Below are 25,305 nucleotides of genomic sequence, written 5' to 3' on the forward strand. Positions count from 1 at the left end.
CACTAGGTGAGCAGGAGCGGACTCACACACGCTGCAAACCTCTAATCGAGACTATCAGCCATATAAGCAACATTATTGTGGATTGTTCTCCAACACTTCGAGCTGTTGGGGCGGTCGCGCTTTCCCTTGACTAGTAATCATTGCCTGTATTTACCCCATTTCGACGACTTCCCACTGCCGTATACGGTGGTATGCGCACCACAGCACATCCACCTGGCCTGAAGCCGTATCGTTACAGTCTGTCCTTGCGCTAGAAAGTGCTCAGGCTTCCTGCTGGCGAGATTATCGTATAGTGATAGGCCGCACTTCTGAGAAGAAACCAGTACGACCCTTTCTGGCCTAGTACGATTTTCGCGTTCTGTTCGACGCGTCCCCGCGTGCACGCGTTAAGTGTCCTGCCCGCCCTTTTCGTCTTCACCACGGCCTTGAATCGATGCGTGCCCCTCGAACAGCGAGAAATAATACGAAAAACCTTTCAACATGGCGCTCGACGGCATCCAACTTCGCAGCGACGATGTCAAAGAACGAGTCCGACTCGCGACAGAATTTCTCGACCCCGCCGATGCCCGCGCCAGATCATATCGAGCCGACATTGTGCTTATGCTGAATCGAGGGCTGCGACGACTGGTAGTGAGCATAGACGACATCAGATCGCATTCTCGGGAACTGGCAGATGGCATTTTGTTCAAACCATTCGACTTTGCTCCGTGTTTCGATCATGCTCTTAAACAGATCATCAATACGCTGCCAGACCGTACTTCGAAAGAGACGGATGAAGAGACGATGTATTATGTTGCATATTCGGGCAGCTTCGGTGAAAATGCTTGCAATCCCAGAACCTTGGGCAGTTCGTTGCTGAACAGAATGGTCTCGCTGGAAGGCATAGTCACAAAATGCAGTCTAGTCAGGCCAAAAGTGGTGAAGAGTGTACATTACAATGAGAAGAAGAATACTTTTGTGTTCCGGGAGTATAGGGATCAGACAATGAGTGCCAATGCGCCTGCGAGCACGAGTGTGTATCCGCAGCAAGACAAGGATGGAGATGCTCTAATCACAGAATACGGCTACTGCACGTACAGAGATCATCAGACGATAAGCATACAAGAGATGCCGGAACGAGCACCTGCTGGCCAGTTGCCGAGAGGCGTAGATGTGATTATGGACGACGATATGGTTGACCGAGTTAAGCCAGGCGACAGGATACAGCTTGTGGGCAGTTTCAGATCGCTTGGAAACAGAAATGCAGGAACAGGTTCATCAGTGTTCAGAACTTTGATCTTGGCCAACAATGTGGTGCTTCTGTCCTCGAAGTCTGGCGGAGGAATTGCTCAGGCGACAATCACCGACCGAGATGTCCGCGAGATCAACAAGATGGCGAAGAACAAGAAGGTGTTTGAGCTGCTGGCACAGTCTCTGGCACCCAGTATCTTCGGCCACGACTTCATAAAACAGGCTATTCTGCTACAACTCCTCGGAGGCATGGAGAAGAACCTGGCAAACGGCACCCACCTGCGAGGAGACATCAATATCCTCATGGTGGGCGACCCCTCCACCGCCAAATCCCAACTCCTCCGCTTCGTCCTCAACACAGCACCACTAGCAATAGCCACAACCGGCCGAGGCTCCTCAGGCGTCGGTCTAACAGCAGCTGTAACCCACGACAAAGAAACAGGCGAACGCCGCCTCGAAGCAGGCGCCATGGTTCTCGGCGACAGAGGCGTAGTCTGCATCGACGAATTCGACAAAATGTCCGACATCGACCGCGTCGCAATCCACGAAGTAATGGAGCAGCAGACCGTCACGATCGCAAAAGCAGGAATTCACACTAGTCTCAACGCCCGCTGCAGTGTCATCGCGGCCGCCAACCCAATCTACGGCCAATATGACCCGAACAAAGACCCGCACAAGAACATCGCCCTACCTGATTCCTTGTTGTCTCGATTCGATTTACTCTTCGTGGTAACAGACGACATAAACGAAAAACACGACCGCGATATCTCCGAGCACGTCCTCCGAATGCACACCTACCGCGACCCGCGCATGGAAGAAGGCGAACCCGTCCGCGAAACAGCGAACCAATCACTCGGCGTCGGCATGCAAGAAGACGCAAGCAGCGCCAAACCAACCGAGGTCTACGAGAAGTTCAACCCGGTCCTGCACGCCGCTATGACCGTCAAGACCGGCAAGGGGCGCAACAAACAGATCACTCCCATCTCCATGGCGTTCATCAAGAAATACATCCAGTACGCGAAGTCCAGGGTAAAGCCTGTGTTGACCAAGGCCGCAAGCGAGTATATAGTCAATTGCTATGGGGGACTGCGCAACGATGATATGCAGGCTAATATCCGGAGGACGTCGCCTATGACGGCGCGTACATTGGAGACGTTGATACGATTGAGCACGGCGCATGCGAAGGCGAGGTTGAGTGGGGAGGTGAGCGTGTATGATGCGGTAGAGGCGGAGAAGATACTGAGGTTTGCGCTGTTCAAGGAGATGCCGGAGAAGGAGGGCGCGAGGAAGAGGAGGAAGACGAATGGGAATGTTGATTCGAGTGAGGAGACGGATGATAGTGGGAGTGATGGGAGCGATGATAGTGATGATGGGGGGCGTGCTACTACTACGAGAAGTGGACGGTCGAGTCGGAGACCGACAAGGGGTTCGCAGCGCTCGAGGGGTCGAGCTACGCCTGCGAGGGGGAGTCAGAGGCCTAATGTTGTGGAGGATGGTGAGGAAGACGAGGAGACGGAAGATACAGAGGAAGAGAGTCAGAATACGAGGCGGACAAGAACGACGGGTACAGAGAGTCAGTTGTCACGCATGTCTTTGGCTTCGTCGCTGCCATCATCCCAACTGCCACCTACGCAGCAATCTTCGTCGAATCAGGCGTCGTCTCTTCCACAGCATAATCTTGACGAGGAATCAGATGAAGAAGAAGCTGCGCCAACCATCTCCGACGCAAGACTGAAGCTATTCAGAAGTACACTTGGTCAATTGATGAGCACATCCCTCTTCCAGAACGACATGGCGAAAGTCGATGATCTGCTGGTGGCCATCAACTCAAGGATGGAAGAGGAACATGATGATGAGGATGAGTTTGAGAAGGAGGAGGCAATTGCAGGGTTCAAGAAGCTGGCGGATGTCAATGCTGTGATGTATTTGGAGGGAGAGGAGGAGGTGTATAGATTGTGAAGCGTTGGGTGATATGAGTATATTGATCGGCGCCGGCGCCTTGGTTGGGGTTGCGATTGGGGCGTAGATGGTTAGTATGTATATTGGATACGTTGAGATGATGTGATGATTGATGGGGTCCATGATACGGTGGTACACGAGGCAGAATCGAGATTCATGCTTTTTGTACCTGCAAGTTCTTGTTCTTAGGCATATGTAAATTATGGTCCTACTCTCACAGTGTGATTAGACCATGATGTTTCATGTCTAAGTATCTATTCAAACAGCGAACAGAAGGCCCCAATGGGCGCTCTCATTGATGATGCTTGGAGAGGTTCGGATACGACTGGACAAGACGTGAGACCTCGAAGCCCCGTGAGCACACTATGCAGTCGCCGTCACAGCAGGAGCAATGAAGTCCGGATCGACGTCGATTTTATCGGAGCTGGCGAGCACCTTCATGATGTCCTCACAATCTCCGTGAACAATGGTTGGCGAAATCTCCAGCGCCTCCTCCTCCGCAATGCCGAAATGCCTAGGTGGTCCTTTCGGAGGAACAACCGTTTCTAGCGTATTCAGTTCCAGCTCTTCGTCCTCATCATCGATCAATTGGACCAGCATATCGTGCCGTACATTTCTGCATCTGAACAGGCTAAGATGCCTGACACAGCTCTCAACAATACCAGTCAACCACGCAAAATCGTCTAATCTCTGCATTTTGAGCTGCGGACAGTTCTGCAGAGTGATCTCCTGAAGCCTGGACCTGCCGGTCTCACAGTATGCACCAAGCCATTGGACAAACTCCAGATCAACGCCTGCAACATTGTCCAAATGTAATTTCTCCAACCGCGGGTTAGACTCGACGAATTTCCGCAATTGAGCTGATGTGAGTCCCGCCCGTGCAACACGCAGGGAGTGCAGATTCCGCAGCCGAAGGTTCTTCTGATTCTCAGTGCCAAGGCCGACGAGCGCGTTCCAGGCTGGACTTCCGGGTGATGCTTCTTTCCAGTAGCCTGACGAAAGAGCGTTGTCATGGATGTAGGGATGGCAGAATCTCATGTCTAGTTCGCGCAATTTGGAGAGGTTGGCGGCCATTACGGAGGCAAGGTCGGGAGAGCTGAAGTCGTACATGTGAAGAGATAGTGACTTGAGGTTGGCGGTGAATTTTTCACCAAGGACGTCGGCTGCAACCTTGTTTTGAGCGTTGACCTGCCGCCGGAGCGTGTCAGACGGATTCGAAGTTTTGGAGGGTCTCTCCAGCTTGGTCGTTTTGATAACGTCGGAATTCGGCGTGGTGCTCTCTACATTTTGCTCCACTAGTGCCAGGCGTCCGTGTAAGTCTCGTGGAAATACTGCTAAGTTCAATTCTTGCAGTGCCGCTTGGGCAAGCAGACGATTCGTTTTGCTTGTGGCGGAGAATGCCAGTAAGCTGTGCAGCGGCAGGTTCGCCAAAGTGATGGCTACCAACTCCGGTGGCAGCGATAGTAGTGTGTCCATGGTAAGAAGATCTAGTCTATTGAGTATATCTGTACCGTAGTATATTGTTCTTGGGATATCAACTGGTGTGATGTTCGACTGATGGGCTTGTTAGTCGCGCAGCAATATTCTGGACAGAAAACAAGCAGGATCAGGAAGGTGAAGACTCTTATTCCTACCTGTTACACCTATCAGCTTGTCAGCGTGCCAGATGGTAGCGTCACGGAATGCTTCAGCCATGTGAGACGCCACAATCATGATCAGATCCCTGGAATGGCTTTCATTGGCAATGGCCATCGTGAATATCCTTGTACGTGAGCACCTTGAACTCGTTCTACTTTTGAGAGAAAGGAAGCGACTCGCTACCGACGTAATGGATCGATGGAGAAAGAGAATGAGGTTCGGGCCACGAATCAGACAAACCAAAATCGAGACCCTTCTACGTCGTGATCAGCATCAGGGTCCAGGAAAATGGCAGCGGCCATCGGTACCTGCCAAGAGTCCTGATTGGGCAGTTACGTTCGGTATTGTTGCACAAGTTAGAATCACGACTATGGCTGCCGTTCAATGCCCTCAAGTAACTGCGTGCATAGATTAGGGCGGCCCTTTGGATCAGGGCTAGATGACCTGCACCACGCGAGCATGAACATTCCGGAATATTGAGCTGAACAGTTTCAGGCAACAAGGGACGGGTTCTGAACGGTCTACCGTACCATCGGCATCGGCCTGTTTCATTGGGAAACCATATCCAGTGCTTACGAAGGACCATATCATCCTGCAACAGCAGAAGTCGTGTCCTCCAACGAATGCTTCTTGTTCAAACAGTCACCGCCCAGACCTCCTGTCCTATTCTCGGAGATCGTCTACACATCCTCGCCAACAAATACTAACAGTACCGACAGTTTGGTCCCGATCCTGTCTCCGCCGCCGAAACCCTCTCCTCTGTCTTCTGGTCTCGTGCCATATGTCAGCTGCACCAGGTTACAGACCCACCCAAATGTCATCGTCCATCTCAGTCCTCTCGTCGATTTTTGGGACTTGATTGACAGGAGGTTTGACGCTCGTGCAACCTCGGAACTCCTGTTTGACATTGACAAACGCGGCGCAGGCCTGAGCTAGATCTCTCTTGACAACTTGCCTCTTCTTCTGCACTGCTTGTTGGTATCTCCTCCAGCATCTCTGAATGGTGACTGCTTTGCGACACAGTTTTGATAGGCCCACGACTCGGGAGCACAAGAATGCTAATGCAGCGAGAACGAAATCCTTGCCAAAAATGTGCGCCTGATGCGAAAACAGTTCTGTGAACTGTCTGCTGCAACCCAAACGGAGCAATCGTTCCTGAAAGGTGCCTTGTTTCGCTTCGTTTTGGAGCAGGTACGGTTCGTACTCGTCGAGAATCGTCTCGAAAACCTTCCCGTCCGAAAAGCTAGTCGTGAAGTTTCGAACCATCAGACCCTTGGATGCAGCGACAGCCTTGGTCCACGCCTTGAGCAAAAACTCGCACTTTGCTTGAACGTCGCCCTCTTCGATGGCGTCCATCTCGGCCACTCCTTCTCCAGATGATCGGCTCAATCTTCGGATCTCTTGCTTCAGGTCATTTTGATCCACCATCCCGAACAGCCCAAATTGGCCGACCAATGACCACAACAGTTTAACTGTCTTCTCTCGATAGCCGTCAACAATATCATCTGCTGATACATTTTCGATGACCCTGCTGATACCTTGAACATTTCTCAGAGCTGCAAGCGCTATCTGCACGTTCCACAGCTTGGCCGCTCGACTAGGACATGGTAGCTTGAGATGCTGGCTGAGTGGAAAATCACCCTCGGCTCCGATTAGGAGAGTCTCTCCTTCAGGCATGCAGATAGTGTTTGTGTCGCCATCATGTGCTCTGTGAAGTTCTTTTGACGATGTCCTGTGGAGAAGCAGTTCGACCAAGCGAGTCAAGGCCACTCCATCTCGAAGGTCCACGGCGATATTCTCAACATGGTGCGAGACCTCTTCTATCGCTTGTTGTTCGTGGTGGACCTCGTAGCCCAGTTGTCGAAGAGCTCGTAGGGAATCGCCAACAGCCGGGTTGAGCATTCGCATCAGAGTTTGTACAGCGACCACGGAAGACTTGAATGTGGCACTGTTGCGGAATAGGCACGTAGAAGACGTTGTGCTTGTTTGTTGTTGAAGGATGTCGAGAGCTTTCACAAGCATCAAACTCCTCAGAATGGTTCTGCTTCCCAGATCGTTCACTGACCCAGTACCAGCTGGCTTGAACCCAACATCTTCGTTGCGCAGCAGAGACGCCTCGATGAATTGTGCCAGGGCTTTTCGATTACCAGCATTTCCAGGACTTGAGCCAGCTGAACGTCTAACATTTTGCACATGGACTTGCTTTCCTGTCACAACCTCAAGCGCGACTTGCAGCAAATCATTGTCGTAGTTGTCAATCCAAAACTTCAGGTATTGCCTTCTCCTCCCAACATCGTTGACAAGATTCTGCATCTGAAATATTGCTTCGTGAGTCAGGCTGAGCGAGCCATAAAGAAGAGCTGCTTGCAGTTTGCTGTGAACAAGCGCAATCTCGGGAGAATTGTATAGACTAACAAGCTCTTTCCTCATCTCATCTCGATCGTTCGGCTTTCCCTTGCCATGAGCTTGGTCAAAGAGACTGTTCAGGAGCTGGGTAATTGCTATTTCCTGCTGACCTAGCCAGTCCTCTTCGTACATTGCAGGATTGTCAATATGTTCGACGATAGGTACATATTGTTGTAACAGCGGCTGGTCGTGTACAAGGGGCCGCACGAATTTGGTAGGCACTTTTGCAGGAATCGCTTCTTGAGGTTTGACTTCGATGATGGAGCTCACTTTGGGGGATGATGTCCTCTGTCGGCAATCGTCCTTGGCTCCCACCTTAGGACCAGCATTCCAGGCCACCCTCTTCCTCGACCCGCTTCCGTCTGCCTGCTGAAAGCCCGTTCCGACCTCGTACAGTGTCGAGACATCTGGAGAACCGCATGATGATCTCGGCTTCGACTTGGAGAAATGATCAAGTCGTGCTTGGGTCAAGAACTGCCTCCTCTGGAAGTCTCTGTCAACAGTAACCGATGAATTCTTCGCAACACTCTTCTTCGCGGGCTCCGCAGATTTTCCAGCCTTTACCACCAATCTCTTATGGTCAGGCGGAAGATTCTCCTTTCCAGTCGGCGCACCAGCCCTGTCTTCCTGGATTACCTTTTCTTGGGCCATAGAATTGCTCTGCAGTGGCACTCGTTTGGCTTTTGACTGCATCGTCGAAGTCCTTCTCTTCCTCTTTTCGGCCATCTGAGCAGCTATACCTGTGAGATCGTATGGTTGTATCTCATCTACCCGGGTACTTGGTAGTACCTCGTTCTTGACGGGGCTGAATATGCCCATCCACATAGTAGGCTGTGTCGTATCTTCTGATGGCATGTACAGCGTCTTCCTCCGCACTTCCTTGCCCACGCGCGGTCTAACTACTTCCTCTTGCACGATGTTTTCTTCCTGCACGTCTTTTGGTATAATGGGTACTCTCGGCGGTAATCGTCTTGGTGCGACTGAAGTTCTTTGCGGCTTGGCATCGCGTGGTTCAGCCGGCCCCTTTACGTCCCGGGCAAGATTCCGCGAGACATCGGCTCCGGCATGTGCCCTTATAGGAGGCATGACGCGCTTGGCAGGCTGCGATAGAGTGCTCGAAGTTGTTCTCGTGTCTGCAGACACCAGCGGTCCTGCTTCCTCCTTGTCCTCGTGAATGGCAAAAGTGGTGGTTCCCCGACGCGCCGCTGGTCCTCTTTTTGGCTTGACATGCTTGAAAGACGCCTGAAAGGCAGTGGTGAATTCTATATTGGAGGTTGTGTCTTCGGTGTAAGTGTTTTCGTCGTTCGTGTATGGATGGAAAGGCACCGGGCACGGTGTCGCGATTGATCGTCTCATGTTGTCTTCATTGGTGCTGTCTCAAGTTTCGGCACGCGTTGTATATCGTTGTTCCTGTCTGATAATCATATGCTTGGTATCGAGGTGTCCGAAGTCGTCAGCGACGTTGTTGATCGTTCGTTGCTATGGTAACGCAAAAAGGAAGGAAAGGAGCGTCGGTACTCCTCGCTCGCCTCGCCAACCCACGGCTAGCCATGTTCTTCCCAACCTGCACATTGCGTCTCCATGGCGTGTCACATACAGACCACCCTACACTTCATCACTGTTCGGAAACAGCAGGAGTCGAGATGGTGGAATTGCTAGCAGCATGAGATTATGCCTTTAGCAATGATTCTCCGACCTATTCGTCCTCCCCAGGTCGCAGATATTGTCAGAAATGCGGCAAGAGCAGCACACGAACTCCACACCATTGATCACACTGACAATGCTCTCTCGAGCCTGCTTTGAGAATGCTTCATGATCTTTGTTACCTTGCTATTCATGAGATCCTTTGTTGTCAAGCGAAGGTTACATAAATATGCTCTATGCCCGCAAGATCTGGCGACTTGCATCATCACCATCAGATTTCGGGACAGTCATCTGTGCAAGCAGGTCTCAACGCAAGCCTGAATCTATATCTTCAGATCTGTGATCGAAGGTTGAGAGTCGTCCTGCACATCTATGTCTGTTTCTAAAGTCGTCCCGGGAACGGATTCACAGAAAGCAACTAAAATGGTCAAACCAGGTGAGCTCGAGCCCGCATCTACTAACGTGCTCAGACAGACACAATTCTTGGGTAAGCCATTGCTGGTCAATGAACCCTTAATGAGCAGGTCTGCCATCGCGTATTCAAGCGACTCACCCACAGCACAGAGCTTTGCCGCCTACCACCCTGATATTGGCCATGTTGCGGCCAAGGATGGGAGACGGCAGGAGCTATATCTACGATTGAACAAGACGAGCGTGACGATGGGAGCCTATGAGAGGGCTTTACCTCCACGAGGACCAACTCCACCAGTCGTTGGGCAAAGGGGATTAACGGAACATCTGCCCGTCCCGAAGGTATCAGCTAGGTGCCCAGCCATATGGCCTGCCAACGATGTTGTCTCCAAATCAGGCCTATTCATCACACCACCGACAAGCCCAGCAGAGCCGCAAGGTCAGCTTCCAGAGGTGACAACGAGGCGCTGGTCGAGTACCTACGATGCATACAGTCCGGCAGATAGCATCAATGCACCACTAACCAGCACAGACGATGCGTCAAAGCGGCCATTGAAGCACGCCCGGGCGAGTATTGCCTACAAAACATACACAGGTAAGCCACTTCCCAAACCCATACTCACAGCCTCGGTCCAAGACACAGACTACGACTTCATCGACATGGCAACCCCATCTCCATCTCCACCATCAGACTCATCTTCATCATCATCCTCCAACCGCAAATTCAGCTTCGATGCCGACGCCCCACCAGACTGGCAAATCATCGAAGCATCCACACAACACACCACACCACGAGCTCGATACCCAGAAGACCTCACCCTACGCCACAGCCAAACCTTCATCGCCAGAAACTCCGCCAACGAACTCTACTTCACCACCAGCCCCTTCTCCATGGAGTCACAGCCATCACACCCCTCCCCAAACCTAACAACCATCTCCCCACGGAGAAACTCCAGCCCATCCTCATCACCTCTCAGCATCTCCATCACCTCCCTCGAAACCATAGACAGCACCACGCCACCCCCACAACCAACAACACGTTTCTATCCCAGTGCGATACTCGCACACGGACGGTTTCAAAGCCGGCGAAAGACACCGAGGGGAACGGTTAAGTTGCGGAGTCATGCGGATGTTGAGGGGGAGGAATTTGAGATGAAGGAGTGGAGGGAGGAGCCGAGGTTTGATGAGGTAAAGGCGAGGAAGAAGGTGAGTGAGAGGGAGGAGTGGAGGGTTTGGTAGAGGATATTGAGGAGGCGGAAGAGGTAGGTGAGTGGTCGTAGACGGTAGTGGGAGCTGTAGAAGGTAAGTGGTAGAGATGCCCGTAAGCATTTGGCAGCTACTTTGAGTGACTTTGTTCATTCTCTTCGTCATTATTAGTAGAGGGTACTTATTGGGTAGGGATTCTGGTAAGCTTCTGATAGCTACTCTGGGTGACTTCGTTCATTCTCTTCGTCATTAATTCATGAAATCATATCTTCCAGTACCCATGTCTCCATCGTTCATATAGTCATGTTCGAAATCGTAGTCCATGTGTACTGATGACTCGGTCTGGTACCTCTGGTTCCTGGTCTCCTTTCGTTGCTCCGATACCTGTCAATGTCGAAATCACCATCGAAATGTGCCCCTGCGGGACTTGTCTGTGACCCTACCGGATGCCATTGAGCGCCTTCTCGCTAAAGACGATCCTCCATGAATGAACCACGCTTGTGAACATAAGGACCATTCTCGGTCCCTCCTCCCTTGTCGAATAGTATTGGGTATCCAGGTCTCATCTGCCGTGGTCCTTCCATCTCACCTCCCAGGCTGCCTCTCCAAAGGCTTAACATCATACCTCGGCATCTTCTCATACGCATTCGGGCTCGGTTTCCTCTTCTCATCTCCATGACCATGCCCACAATCATCGCCGTCCCCATGCTCATGCCCATGGTGCTTCCTCCCCTTCCTTCGTCCCCGTCTCCCACCACCAACCATCCTCGCACCCCCATCATCATCACCACTAGCATCACTCCCACCCTCATCACTCGAGCTACTATCATCCTCACTACTACTCTCCCCCACCTCCCTCGTCTTATGAAATATACAACACACTTTACTCTTTTTCCGGCCTAGCCCTTCGTTGTCGACGACATCCTCGGCCCATTGTATTCTTCTACTCCGCCTCGTCGACGTCCCTGAATCTGCTCCGGTTTCTGTCTGCTCTTGCTCTTGTTCCGCCTCATGTACGCCGCGCAGACGGAGGACTAGACCGTCGGGCTGTGGTGGCACGGATGTTATGGTTTGTGTTGCGGAGGATTCTGGCGCTGCTGTGTTGCCGCCCTGGGCTCGTGTGCGTGTTCGTATTTGTGTTTGTTGGGGATGGTTTGCTGTGCGTCGTGGTGGTGCCCTGCGGGCTGGGGAGGCGGACATGCTGGCTTTACTGCGCTATGGAAGTTCTGAGGTGTGTGAACTATGCTCGCTGTGTCGTTCGATCGAGTGTTTGAAGATACCTCGTGTGGTGGAAGTAGTTGTGGTTGGTAAGCAGGGTCTTGGTGATTGCGATTGTTCTCTAGAGTCGTAGGAGTTCCACGATGCGCAATTTAGCCCGCGGAGGAAGTGACGGATAGCACAATATATTGGTAGGACTGGGCAAGAGTCGACAGTTTTCGGTTTGCTTGGAAAGCGCAGTGGTGAAAGGCAAACGGAGTACGTCGTACTACACAAAAAATGCAAAGGCCCTGAAGCGAAGCGACACACGAGACAATGAGGAATGACGCACTTCCGCACCGAAGCCCCGGAGTTTCACGCTTGTGGCACCCTTGCTCAGAGTTTCAGGCATGGACGGTTCCTGGCGTTCGGTGCTGCTCGATTTGGAGGTTCGACCGCGCATCTCCGGCCATGATTCAGAGAGCGAGTCATGGTTCTTTCGAGCACCAGCTGGTGCCAGCACGACGCAGATCATAGGTAAGTCCGACTATCGTCTAGTCGGTTGATGATGTACTCGGCCGCGATACACATACTAAATCACAAAATTACAGAATTTTATTTTTATAACTAGGGCATAAACTTTACGTAATAATTAAGTATTAGGTACTATATTAGATACTACTACTACGAATACGAAGAGTTAAGTAAATTATCTCGTATATATTAGAAGTTAGTGAATAGATTACTTATTTACTAGTGTTTTCGCTTAAATAACAGTAAGAAATAGGTAAAACTGAATATCCGGGCGTATCCGCCGTATTAGACCTATAAGTTATTTTCTTCCTAAGATGCACCTCGCTATATTTATATATCGTTATGTATTGCTACGTATTCGTAGGTAAATAGATAGGTCTAGTTTAGGTTCTAAATCTCAGTATAAGTTTATGCCTAGGTGGTGGAGATAATAGCACTGTATTCTTGCCTTTTATATGTGTCATTTGACCGGGTACACCATCAACCGAGTAGACGGTAGTTGGACTTAAACGATTTTGAACAAAAGCTCGAGCACTGGAATGATTTGAGATGTATTGGTTTAATTGGAACGGCTCATATTCTCATCTCGATTGCTTGCTTGCTTATAATCATGTTCTCGGACAATGCTTGCGCCAATGCGCCTTCGCCTCAAGAAATGCTTCAGTCGCAAATCTATCCTTCCTTTGCTTTTTGGTATCTCTAAAACACATCAAGGACTCTGTATCTGGCGCTGGTGCTTAGCTCTGGTCTTCCGACGGTCGTGCTTCAACTCGTGATTCTATCCTAAACTTTGTAGAACAGCCATCCATCCCCCAGATCGTCTCCCGGAGTCACCAGCTCTTCTGTGGCGTAGTGCTCGACTGAAGGCCCTGTTGATAGAGGATCGCCCTTATTGTGTTCGTAAGGTAATTCTTGATCTAGTCACAAATCGTCGTCCTGGTCAAGATCTGCAGGTTTGATGAGTCCTCCAACCTTCATGTTCCGCTCGCGTTCTGCTTCCGCGAGATCCTTCCTCTCCTGTTCTTTGTCTTCGGCGAACAAGTCCGCATTATCTCCTCCGAATTCCTTGAGTGAGATCAAGAAGTCTCGAATATGTTGCTTGAACTTGTTCGGATCCTCATTAAGGCTGAACAGTCCGGACACGAAGTGCTGAATCTGAGCCTGCTGCAGGTTTTGAAATGCCTGTTGTAGCAGATTGGCAGTGTACTCTTGTACGAACTGCTTGTTTGGCGTACCGGATGCGGCTTGATCAGGTTTGTATAGTGGTTGTGAGATTCGGCCACTTTCCACAAGCTGGAACATTCGAGACAGCAGCATACACTGCGACTTGAAGCCTGATTTGTGGTCCGAGTCTGTGACGACGTAGAAAACGTCTTGTAGTATGGGTATGTAGAATTGTTGGAAGAACATGGCTGCTGTTTGTTGGTCGACTTCTGCCATGTTGTTGATGAGTTCGAGACACATTGCAAGACCGGTATTTTCGACCTCTCGGTTATCATGCTTGCTGGCCCACATGCACGAATCGATGATGAGCTTGAATTGTCGGCCATCTAGCTTCAGAAGTGCACCGAAGCAGAATAGGTTGATTGCTTGGAGCAGTTTGAAGAACTCTACGCGGAATTCTGGGTATTCGTGGAAGTCCTTGTTGATCATATCGAGAGTGCATTCGAAGATGCTGTCAAAGATCGGAGAAATCTTGTCTTCCATGAGTTGCTGTGAGCAGTCAGTAAAAATGTAGTCAATGGGGTGGCCATCTCTGACCATGTGCCGAGAGCGCTTAGGAGTCCAACGTACATGTAGTTTGTGAATGATAGTGGTTGTGACGCTCAAGACTTCTGCATCTCGAGCATCAGGGACGTTGCGTTGGTAGTCCAGCAGGATAGCATCAAGCAACGGCGGGACCATGCTATCGTTGACCATCTGATGATCATCCGCTTTCTGGACATAGATATCGACCAGCTTCAGGATTTCCTTCTTGATCGTTCGGAGACCTCGAACTTTGGGTGTCTTTGTCTGTACATTGCCTGTCCTCTTGTCAGTTGGTTCTCGAACAGAACTACTTCTCAACTCACCTCCTGAGGCAACAGCATCAGAGATTAGTTGACTTGATGCGCGATACATATTCAGCATGTCGTGGTAGATTCGTCCAATTTGAGTATAGAAATAGCTACCAATCGATGTGCATGCCGCGACATTAGTCTTCATGATGTTGCCAATTACCTTGATGGTCTCGGCATCTTGCAAAATAGCAGGGTTCTCGTTGGCTTGCGCAATGATGTTGTCCCATGCCTGGTTCGGTAGTGCCATGAGGTTTTCTATCAGTCGATCTTGCATCGCCTTCTGTCCTTGTGCCGAGATCATGAAGCCGCATGCCTCGTAGAAGGTGTGGACCTGTTGCGGCGACAAATCACATGTGATCTTTCGCATGTTTCGAATGATTTCGTCGATGAATGGTTCGCTCTCACCCGCTTGCATCACCACGAAATGACGCTTGCATTTATTTGCAATCTTGATGAATGTGTCACAAGCCATGTCCTGGACACCTTCGTGAGACTCGTGCATGAACTCGAAGAGCTTGTTCACCACAGTCTTGAGGAACTTCCAGTGAGCCTTCAGGAATCTGGGGTATTGCCCGACGATGTACATGATGTTCGAGGCCACCACAGCTTTGTTGTCTTTGCCTCGCTTCATCTCCGTAAGACCAAGCAGATCCTTGATGACGGTGACCAGGAACCTCTTTTCTGTCTCCTCGTTCATAGCGCCGGATATCGAACCAATAGCCCAGCAAAGAGTGTTGCAATTGTTCCACGACCATTCTGTGCCGTCCACTTGTCTTTGCAATTTCTCGTTCATGATATTCTCGGTATCGACGACATCTAAATGGGTGAGGTAGACCAGGCATTCTCTTGTGGTTTTGTAAAGCTGAATGGTGTCGCTCTCTTTGACGAATTCTCGTACAATTTCTCCTTCATCGTTCTCCACGATCAGGACTTCCTCGGGTCGTACCATCTTCTCCACCATGACTTGTCGCAAGCTCGTCAGTACTTGTTGGTATTTGTTCTTGCGCAGAGGGTAGTTAGCTAGGGAGCTAGGGTGTGTTGCACCACCATTTGCAAGACCACCGACGCCCATGTTCACCAAAGGATTGAGCTCAGTAATGGGGAGCTGCTGCATCTCCTCGTATAGCTCTTGCACCAGTTTAGTCCAGTACTCAAGACAAATCTTGAAGATTTCTCGATCGTCGATCAGGCTTATCTTAATAAGATAGAAGTGACCGTGAAGGAGGTAATCTGGGTTTGGCAGCTTCTCGACGATGTTGAGGTGAGCACTGAAGAAGTTGCAGAGGAAAATAGCAAGATTGAGAATGTATTCCTGCTCACTGCCTCGACTCCGCGCATATAGATCTCGGAAATTTGAGTCAACCGAGATTGTCCTTGCAACGACGGTCAGTGTCTCGGTGAACATCTGCACCAGCTTTTCGTCGTACTGATACTGCTGGCCCAGCTGCAAACTACCTATTTCTGTCAAGCATTTCAGGGTGATGTTTCTGAAGTGGTCAACTTCAAGGAAGCGGGTTATCAGCGTATCGATCAGGTTCGTCTCGAATATGAAGCCAAGAGGGATCCAGTTGAGGAAGCGTAGTAGTGTCTCGAGGGTGGCTTTGACCAGCGGTACTGAGTTTGCTGTGGTCAAGACTTCGTTGCATAGCTGGAAGATGTTGGAGAATTCCTGACACATGGTCTGCTTTAGGTTCTTCGCCTTGCTGGAGGTCAGCTGTTCTGCCGAGAAGTCAAAGACCTCTTCAGAGAGCAGGCGCAGGATGGTCATGTTGTTTTCGCAGACAGACAAGCTGCTATGACAGGAAGAGATGATTTCGTTGATGAAGGTTGGCCAGTTGTGAGGCCATTCTTGCTTCAATATCGTTACCAGGGTCAAGTCCAGCTTGTTGACGAATACGCGGTTTGCCTTGAGCGAGTCTTCAGATGCCGATGCTTCCAAAATCTGGTTGACGACGAAATTTCTGATCCCCAAGCACTGATCTCGCGGTAATATCTTCCATCTCGTGTTGACCACATCGTCCAATACTTGTAGACCTAGGTATTTTGTTGGCATGTACTGAGCCTCTTGGAGGATCTTATCCACCATCAACCAGGCATCTGGGTTCGACTTGAATTCATTGAGCTGGTTCTGCGCCTGTTTCTGAGCGTCGCCTTTTCCTTCTTGAAAGGCCTTGACAGTGGTGTCAAGCTCACCAACGGTGACCGACATGGTTGCGTCTTAGCAAGGTGGACTGGCGCTCTACGAGCGAGGAATATGTGTGAAGGTAAACCAGTCGCAAAAGGCGTGGCGGGGCTGTAATTTCGATTGAAACAAGGTTGACGTGGTAGAGGTAGATCTTGAGCTTTCCACCTGCAAATCAGAGATGGTTTGGTTCGTGTACGGCAGGAGGAGGAACTGGCGACAATACACGAATTTGCAGAGACGAGGAAGTAGGTGTGGTGTGGTGTAGTATATTCTGGGTCACAGCCTGACCGCAGGCAATACACGATGCAGTGATCGAAAGTGCAGCACTAACATAATGATAGACGCGATTTATTCGGCACAAAGACGTGCCTTGCACCAGCTGGTGTTTGCTGGGCCGCTTGATGCCTGGCGAGCCTAATTATTTCACCTGATCTGGCCAAGCTGACGGGTCGTGCCTGCAAAGGTTCGGTTAGCATTATTAATGCATTTTCACAGTGTCTATCATGTGACGTATCTGATGGAAGGGGATCTACGATGACTTGACTGCCACCGGCGATACGAGTAATGGGTGCGTGGTGACGCTCAATCAGAAGCAGGGGCGATGGCAAAGCATTCTGCAAGTCAGTATGCAGAAGGATAGCAAGTGTTTCCCGCGAGCGCTGGCTCGATGAATGGACCATAAACGGTCTTTGCGTATTTGAGGCCTTCAAAGTTTATCTAGAACTGGTGTAGAGAATTTTCGCTTTTGCTTTCGCTTTGGCTGAGTCTAGCTCGTGCCGACACCCTGCGTCCGACTTGACTGCTGTTTCAGGTCGCGCTCTTCGCTCTCCCTCTGGTGTTCTTCATAAGCGGCCGCTATTTCCGCCTTGGATGACAAGCCGTTCTTCTCAGTGATTAGGTTCTTCAACCACTGGTTCTCTACCTCGAGCTGTGAGACCCGGGCCTCAAGCTTCGAGCTTTTGTCCTGTGCCTCTTTTAAGGTTTTCTCCAGGGCCTGCTCTCTTTGCTTCTTTTTCACTCTGAAGCGAGCACTAGCTGCCGTGTTTCTCCGACGCTTGTCCTCTTCAGCTGCAACCCGAGACTTCTCCTCTGTAGGAACATGGTCTAGGGACTGCACTGTCCCCGCCCTTGACCGTCTGTTGTCCCTCGGTAGGGCGCTCTGCGGTGTTTGTTCTGCTTGAGGGAATCCGGACGGCGGCGCTGGCTGTATCGGAGTGTTATAGGTTGTGTAGAATGGTTGTGGTAAAGGGGCAGAAGCGGCGTCTATTGTGCCAAAATTGCCGAAGTCGGTCGCCGCATCGGGCCCAGCTAATAGATCTTCGTACTTCAGGGTGTCTTGATCTTGGTTCTCTGGCGAAAGATCCCAATTGAAAGTGCCATCTTCCCCTAACGATGGCATATCCAGGTTCGTGAAATCCGTATTGGTGTACATGGCCAAGTCATTGCTGAAGTCATTATCCTCCACGACCGGGTTATCCTGTGGACTCAGCGTGTTGAGGTCATTGAGATATTGCGAGAAATTCGGCCCATGACGGCCGCGGTAGCTCGACATATCGTCGTCGGCTTGACGAGAAGATTCCTGATTTGCGACTCTTCGAGAGTATAGGTATTCAATATATGAGAGTCGGGCTTACGAAGCCATGCAGTTAGTCAGAAGTCGTACTCGGTGACAGTGTACGCTTCGAGGTCGTTAAAGATGTAATAATACTGTAGACGAAGATTATAGTGGTCGAAATTGGGGGAAAAGGATACAGGTCGTGCGGAAATGAGTGGTTGACTCGGGGTGGTGGGGTTGCTCTTTCTTTGGCGAAAGCGGCCGGCTTTGGTTTGGCTGAGAATGTGCGTCGGACCAGCCTCGGTGACACCTTCCGGCGATTCTTACAAATCCAACAATCAGTCAATCGATTTTCTTTTGCGACCTCAGAACTCGTAGGGGCAACAACGCTGTGTCCTTACAACTGTAAAGATTTCCCTCGTCAAGCAGTTACAGGTTCAGGCGCAATTCGCATCAAGACTACAAGCACATCGATCCGACAAGATCAGGATGAACGGAAGTGCAAAATCTGACGTTCTAGAGAAGTTTCATCACAGTTGAGGTCATGATTAATTATGGCGATTCATCAGCCGCATCATTATTCCTCCTCGGCTGCTGGAGCCTCGACCAATTGTGCGCGACATGTGCTTCACTGTGAGGCATCTTCTTTGTGATGAGACGCCGTCTGCTGGTGAACTTCGGTATACGACGGCCCAGCTGAGTTCGGACGTGCTCACTACCTAATATTGCCAAAGTCGTTGCTGCAATAAGGACCTTGATTACAGCATCACCTTGGCTTGCCCGTCGGTCATCGGTGAGAGCGCATAGTTCACGATGACCCTTCCTTCCCAGATGAGTCAAGCTGGCCAGCAGGGGCTCGTGTTTGAGTGACTCCGTAACGGTTCGTGTTACAGAGGACCTCCAGGTCCCGAGGCTTCGAATATCAAGATGCCTTGTTGTATAAGCGATGCTAAGGTAAGGTCAATTGTACTTCCGTAGTGCGACGCCGATGCCGGAAGAGCAGCTGAACGCTAGCATCCATTGCTTTCCGGGCCTGCAAGTAAGGACAAGCCGAAAGGATGAAGTCGACAGTACGTGGTCACTGGAGAACGAAGGAGGACTTGGACATCAAGCAGCTCCGCGAACTTGAAGCCTTCGGCCGTTCGGAGCAAATAGCTGCGAACCAATATTTGGTTCTAACCAGTTTCAGACAGTAAACACTGGCTCGATACTACTCTCAATCTCAACAGTCGACGGCGAGTACAGTATCTGTAGCTTCCATGCTCAACAATGCCATCGGCTATCGCAAAGTCGCTGTCGCGGCTGTCACGGCAGAAGCTCGTCGATCTTTGCGCGACCTGGTCGAAATCATCAAAATGCGATCCGTACCTGTCTTCGAACCGCGACATACTCGAGTCCAACGAAGAGGACTACCTCCATGAGCCTGCGCGATCGCGACAAGACCTTAAACACGTATACGAAGCGCTGAAAGACGACACTTCAGACCTTGGTCATCTGAGTAAAAGGGACATTATCGATCGCATTGTGGATGGAGACTGGCGAAGAGGTCTTTCCTACGAACAACTGGCATCGATAGACTTTGCGAATCTTGAAGAGAACGATACAACTTTGCGCTGGTCTGCGCTGAAGCTTGTACCATTGCGCAGTGGTAGTGAAGAACAAGCAGAGCGACCCAGCAAGAGGAGGAAGGCTGAACACAGTGTTATGCCTCGATACCCGGAGATCACTGCTGCAATCTTCGTGCAGAACCTCAAGCAGCATATTGGACCTTTGGTCAAAGCACACTACCAAATCCATCGCATAGCGGCTCTCCAATTATCGGTTGTACGGCTATACATCACACGGAATACACCTTTTGCACCGCTTAGCGGGAATGTGCCTCGACAAGGCAAGGTAGCTACGGATGCAGCGCGGACCATGTTTATAGCTCTACCAGATAGCTGCCCATATGTCTACGTTTCTGTTTCGGCGTCTACAGCCTCCAAGGGACATGGCAAGGCCGACTCAAGCAGCGCGGGCACCAAGGTTGACGTTGCCGCAACGAAAAGAGTTGTACTTGAGGCGATACCGAAAGCGCTGTCTCGTCCACAGCAAAGATGGAGCCTGGAAACGACCAAGCTAACAGCAAAGAGCTTGCAAGCTATGACACTGCTGCGAGGTAGTGGCAAAGTGGGGGCATCGGGAGGTACCTTGTCACAACTCTCCCAGCCTAGGCCGGTGCTAGACACAACGGAAGCTGCGATTGAAGACGGTAGAGCAGAGCTCACAAATCCGCCGCTACAGGAGCATCAGAAGTTGGTCGAGCAGAGATTTGGTTCTATGGCAGGGCCTTCTCATGCAAAGCTGGACCGGGTCCAAGTCCAGATACGAAATCTCGTCACAACGCCCAAACAAAAGAGCAAGAAACAAAAATCGGTCAACGATGACCCCACTGAAGAAAGCCGCTGCACTTCACTAACTATCACGTTGTCAGGGTCAGATGTATTTGCAGGACTAAAGCAGTTTGCGTCGCTACATCCGCAATATGTTGACGTGGAGAGACTGCCGGCCCTCTTCACGGGCCAGCACAGCACAACGATGCTCACATTATGAAAGGACTGATTGGAGGAACCGGAAAGGTTTAATGAATCTACTTTGTTGTTTGTTTGAGCGCGGCGTTGGAGACACTGACATTTCGAATTGGTACTCTTAACGAGAATTGGCTAGTATGCACAGCAGGAATACGTGCCTGCCACCCGACGAATTGTATATTGTTGTCCTTGTTCAACTTTTATGCAAATTCTTGTCCAAGCACTACTCGGTGCATCACGAGCAAAGACCTCGTGTCTGGGAATGAGCTGATCCTGACAGGACATCTTGGTGCTTGTTGATTGCGCTATCGTGATGGGACTAGCAGAGGGGAACAATACCTTACTGATCGACGACAGTGACGGCTCGTCGCATGGTGTCCGGCAGCACGCTCTAGGATGCCATCAGTGCACCAGGCTCAAAATGGCCGCTTGTGCTATACCAGAGCCGATCATGTCGTTTGGTCCGCTGGAGCCCAATGACTCGAGCCCACGCTTCACCATGATCAACACATAGCAGGTAGTACACACTGACAACATTGGCACTCCAACGAAGATCGTCTGTCAACTTGTGGTTAGGGATACTAACGCCTAGCTACTAGGACATCACTGATAATGAGCGCAGGTCACAGACGTGAAGTCATGCAGCATGGCTGGTTCACGAAATAGCATCGCTTGAGCGGGGTTTTGTACCATCTTGCTGCACGGGCATGCCAATTCGCCAGCGTCTACACGCCCAAGTGCATACCCTGTTGCAGACTTGATGGTCACCAGGTGCGAACGATCCTCCCGAGCCGCAGCTGTCGGAATGTTACTGCCGCCATGCTGTGTGACCGAGGACGAGCGTGAGCAAGACGTGGCGTTCTTCCAGAGCGTCGCTTGACTGTGTCCAGCTCATGCATTAGATAGGACCCTTTTCGATTCTGCTCTGGCGCGGTAAACTCAATGCAAGGGCAGATGCCCGTTGATTCAAGCATGTGTTATTCTTTCGGCCTTGTGTGCGCGATACGAGGAATCAGCATGGGTTGTGCGCAGTGCGTCGCGGAGTACTCCTAGTTGGTGCTGTTTGCACCTATCTTTGCACGAACGTGCCCTCGCTAACCCTGGTCCTCCGTGGACTGAACCTAGGCATGGTGAACCCCGAGGCGGAATGTAGATCTCGTTTCGTGAGGGTGTTAGCTCGCCGGGTTCAGGCCATCGCTTACCAAAACGCTTCAGCTTCACGAGGAGGAAGTGGCAAAGCGCAAATTTTCATTGAAGTCGTTGCCCCATTATCGACCTAGATCGCGATCTGGTCCAATCATGTTCTAGCCGTGCTTCGGTCCGGGTTGATAAAATAAATTTTCTAGTAGTCTGCAATCAGATACGAAGTAAGGTGGTGTGAGGCCAGGTATGCATGCAGCATGACTCTCGAATCAATCGTACTTGTCGAGCTCAGCCAAAAAAAAACCATCAAGACTGCAGTGGGCGGCTGATGCCGTGTGCTAAGGGCGCTACGAGACGAACCCATGACCGTTCTGTGGAACTATCCGGTGGTTGGCGTAGACTAGTTCTTTACCAGTGCAAACTATGAGTTATGCCTTTGAGTTGCAATGGTGTGCAGACTGCAGCACTTCTGCTATATTCGAATCACGTAGAGTACTGTCCATCTATGCAGCATGATGTATTTGGGTATGATAGATGATGAACAGTCCAAGCGCCTGTCAGCGCGCCTGCCACGTTGCGGCCCCCTTGCATCATTCTTCAGGACCAGAGCCGCATTCCAAATCTTGAAGAACTCACCATTGTCTATGCTCAGTCATGTGAGCGGGTAGTCGTTGATCGCGATGTCCATGGGCTCGCAATCAGCGTACACAACAACATATGAGAAGCGAAATACGATAGTAAGGTTCGTGAGAGAAGATACCCCACGCCCAGTCCGAAGTGCCAAACCATTATGAGACAGATCAATACTAAGCGAGCCTGTGTGGGCAGCACTTATGCAAGGCCATTTCTCTCCTTACGAACAGGGTCTGGAGGGATGTGCATCAAACAAGTTGTCGCAGACCAGTATCAGGCTTGACGACCCCATCATTTCACTAGCCAAAAGAAGTGCAATGGCTGATCAGTGTTCATCCTGCCTTGTCAACCTATCAGCGCCTTCCCTCTGAAAGCCACCCTCAGATTGCGAATTCAGCTCGTCAGCGGCTACTTGTGCTGCTTTGGGCAAGGAGTGACCATGTGAACTTGCTCGTGATTCAGTCAGGCTCGTCCACACGCATAACATTGATCTCTATGAGGCCTTTGATATACTGCTGAAGCTGAGACCCATATCGGAGAAAATCGGCTAGCAAGCCATAGAGAAATTGTTACACCAATGACGAAGATAGATTGCAGCACACTGGCCATTTTTGACAGGCACCACGGCCTGCATGGGACCAGCGTGGGTAAAAAGCTGGGCGAGCAACTCTTGCGTGATAGCGAACGATAGTGGTGCCAAAGTGGTCAGAGCAGGGCACGGACCTTCAATCACATTGGGGCAATCACCAATCATCTGACAGCATAGAGAACCAAACCATCCAAGAGGGTCCTGCTGGGATTTTGCTGGCTTCACTCCACTCTTTAGCATCGACTACCCCACAAAACTTTGGATCATCGCGCCGTCGAAAAGGCAGAAACTTGTTAGCGCACCTTTGCTCTGTTGACTTTACCCTCTTCATTCATATTCCATTTGTCCCTCACCATCAAGAACACCTCTTTCCTCTAATCTACCACGTCTTGCAAAGGCCCATTCAATGTCTTTGACTTCGATTCTCTGATATATAATCTTTGAGAACTATCGTACTTCTGCTGTCCCTTCAGACTACAGACAGCAATTAAACCCGCCATTACCGACCCTGTCATACCAGATCACATCTCCCTTCCTATTTGTTTCGTCGACATGGATTGCTTCGGAGATTTCTGCTTGACCTGCGATGCACAAACAAATGGATCAATATTCTGCTCCCAGGCATGTCGCCTAGCTGAACTCGACAACTACACCAGTCCAGCACCCTCCTCTCCGACATACTCTGACACTACCTCAATCTATCGCCAACCCAGCGGTACCAGCTCTGGTCTATACCTACCTCCAGCAATCGACTTTTTACTCTACAGGGTGCCCTCAGCAAAGTCTGTGGACAGCGTAAAGAGTACAACATCACGGCCTCGGATATCAGAGCAGGCACGCAATGACTTGAATGACTATGTCTCATCCTTTGATCAATCACGTACACTACGCAGGAGGATATCTATGCAAAGTAATGATGACATGAAGACACCATCCAAACGATAGCATGGCTTCAGATTATTGATTGAAGCTGCACTGCACTGCTGGGAAAGGTTAACAGCATATTGGTTGGCGTCAGGGATGTGCATGTCAACAACAAAAGCGTTTCATTTGTTTCGGGTCGACGGACACTGTCAGGGCTTAGGGAAGCGGGTTTGATTCCAGTGTCAACAACAAAAGTTTTTCATCACATGTACGGTTTACCTGTAACGAAGGGTCACGATGGATGCTGAAATATTGGGCATTATGGGCTATCAGCGTGGAACAACAGAACATGGTTATGGGATCATAGGAATTTGCATATGCATCTAGCAACCGGACAGGGAAGGCATTGGTATGGGCAACGGCAAGGCATCACCGCCTTCAGGAAATATCTCTCAATTTTTTGTACCTGTTAGCAAGGCAAGCGCAGCTTGGAGTCATCGCCGCTGCCCAAGACTATGGAGCTCTTCTCTCCAAAACATGGTCAGAACAAATATCATCGTATTTGTTCTACTCCAATTGTCCATTCTCTCTCCCTCGTTTTCACGGCCATTTAGGTCCCAGTAACTATGGATCCTTCGACTCACCTACGCGCCGCCGATAACGACCACCATGACATGGCCACATTTTAGATCCGCAAAGGTTGCAGCCTCGACTGCCCAAGTGGACCTCGCGTATCGAATCGTGACTTTTAATGTTTCGCCAGAGCTCGGCTTGTACCGTTAGCTTCCACCGGCAGCGTCATGACAGTGCATCGTGCTGGAAAAAGGATCCTTGCTTCTGCATTTCTTCATCCCAGGCTTCGGTAAGATGGTCATTGACGCATACATTTTCCGTGGACCACTGTCTCTAGATTGTGAACAGCTGACTTTGTAATCAACCAAACCATTGATGGTGTGCTGATATCGAGCTCAATCTTGACAGAGATAATTCAACCATTCAGCCCCGGGGCCTAAACATTTTCGTTGCCGTCACCAGTCACGCAGCCATTCTGTCTTGAGGAGTACACAGCAGGAAAAGCCTCCCGCGAAGTCACTCTTAATCCAAAAAACGGCGCACGGAATATAGTGTCCGTACCTTTGTGCAACAACTTCGAGGCTGGCTGCACAACCACCATGCAACAGAACAAATTAGGCAGGGAAGAGAACGATGGCGCGTTCTAGCCCTTCGTGTTTACCTTCGACTATGCACACACAACTACAGCTTTACGTCCTTTGCCTTTCTGCAGCTGAAAAGGCAATGCCGCTTCAAGGATGACTCCTTGACGTTATGCCAGGAACAGATGATGCCGCCACTTTTGGAATCAGGAACGTTCGGGACACGGCACGCCATTTGTGCTGGTGAAAGAACGTCACGATTCTAGCACCAAAGTTAAAAGCGTTCAAGAGATCACGCTTCAAGGATGACCCAGATCGTGCTTTACC

At 50.4% G+C, this 25,305-nt stretch overlaps 8 protein-coding genes across 8 annotated transcripts; 3 read left to right on the plus strand and 5 right to left on the minus strand.

The window, feature by feature from the left end:
- Nucleotides 1–480: 480 nt before the first annotated feature.
- MCM3 (MCM DNA helicase complex subunit) lies at nt 481–3,189 on the plus strand (the record flags this gene model as incomplete). The annotated part of the gene is made up of 1 exon (XM_064871656.1): nt 481–3,189. One exon carries the CDS (start codon nt 481–483, stop codon nt 3,187–3,189), a length of 2,709 nt encoding a protein of 902 aa, XP_064732036.1.
- A 363-nt stretch (nt 3,190–3,552) lies between these two features.
- PMZ80_003228 (uncharacterized protein) lies at nt 3,553–4,902 on the minus strand (the record flags this gene model as incomplete). Its single annotated transcript, XM_064871657.1, has 2 exons — nt 3,553–4,743; nt 4,897–4,902. 2 exons carry the CDS (start codon nt 4,900–4,902, stop codon nt 3,553–3,555), a joined length of 1,197 nt encoding a protein of 398 aa, XP_064732037.1.
- Nucleotides 4,903–5,625: 723 nt separating this feature from the next.
- On the minus strand, nt 5,626–8,589 carry PMZ80_003229 (uncharacterized protein; the record flags this gene model as incomplete). Its single annotated transcript, XM_064871658.1, has 1 exon — nt 5,626–8,589. The coding sequence occupies one exon, from the start codon at nt 8,587–8,589 to the stop codon at nt 5,626–5,628; it is 2,964 nt and encodes a 987-aa protein (XP_064732038.1).
- A 711-nt stretch (nt 8,590–9,300) lies between these two features.
- PMZ80_003230 (uncharacterized protein) lies at nt 9,301–10,527 on the plus strand (the record flags this gene model as incomplete). The annotated part of the gene is made up of 1 exon (XM_064871659.1): nt 9,301–10,527. The coding sequence occupies one exon, from the start codon at nt 9,301–9,303 to the stop codon at nt 10,525–10,527; it is 1,227 nt and encodes a 408-aa protein (XP_064732039.1).
- A 552-nt stretch (nt 10,528–11,079) lies between these two features.
- Nucleotides 11,080–11,694, minus strand: YPI1 (Type 1 phosphatases regulator ypi1; the record flags this gene model as incomplete). Its single annotated transcript, XM_064871660.1, has 1 exon — nt 11,080–11,694. One exon carries the CDS (start codon nt 11,692–11,694, stop codon nt 11,080–11,082), a length of 615 nt encoding a protein of 204 aa, XP_064732040.1.
- Nucleotides 11,695–13,146: 1,452 nt separating this feature from the next.
- CRM1 (Karyopherin transporter) lies at nt 13,147–16,494 on the minus strand (the record flags this gene model as incomplete). The annotated part of the gene is made up of 3 exons (XM_064871661.1): nt 13,147–13,938; nt 14,020–14,249; nt 14,298–16,494. The coding sequence occupies 3 exons, from the start codon at nt 16,492–16,494 to the stop codon at nt 13,147–13,149; spliced, it is 3,219 nt and encodes a 1,072-aa protein (XP_064732041.1).
- Nucleotides 16,495–17,236: 742 nt separating this feature from the next.
- PMZ80_003233 (uncharacterized protein) lies at nt 17,237–18,022 on the minus strand (the record flags this gene model as incomplete). Its single annotated transcript, XM_064871662.1, has 1 exon — nt 17,237–18,022. One exon carries the CDS (start codon nt 18,020–18,022, stop codon nt 17,237–17,239), a length of 786 nt encoding a protein of 261 aa, XP_064732042.1.
- A 1,272-nt stretch (nt 18,023–19,294) lies between these two features.
- On the plus strand, nt 19,295–20,617 carry CHL4 (chromosome loss- protein; the record flags this gene model as incomplete). Its single annotated transcript, XM_064871663.1, has 1 exon — nt 19,295–20,617. The coding sequence occupies one exon, from the start codon at nt 19,295–19,297 to the stop codon at nt 20,615–20,617; it is 1,323 nt and encodes a 440-aa protein (XP_064732043.1).
- Between the last annotated feature and the right edge of the window lie 4,688 nt (nt 20,618–25,305).

Source organism: Knufia obscura, assembly GCF_036327395.1.
Source record: "Knufia obscura strain CCFEE 5817 isolate CBS 148926 chromosome Unknown scaffold_3, whole genome shotgun sequence".
NCBI classification, from domain to species: domain Eukaryota; kingdom Fungi; phylum Ascomycota; class Eurotiomycetes; order Chaetothyriales; family Trichomeriaceae; genus Knufia; species Knufia obscura.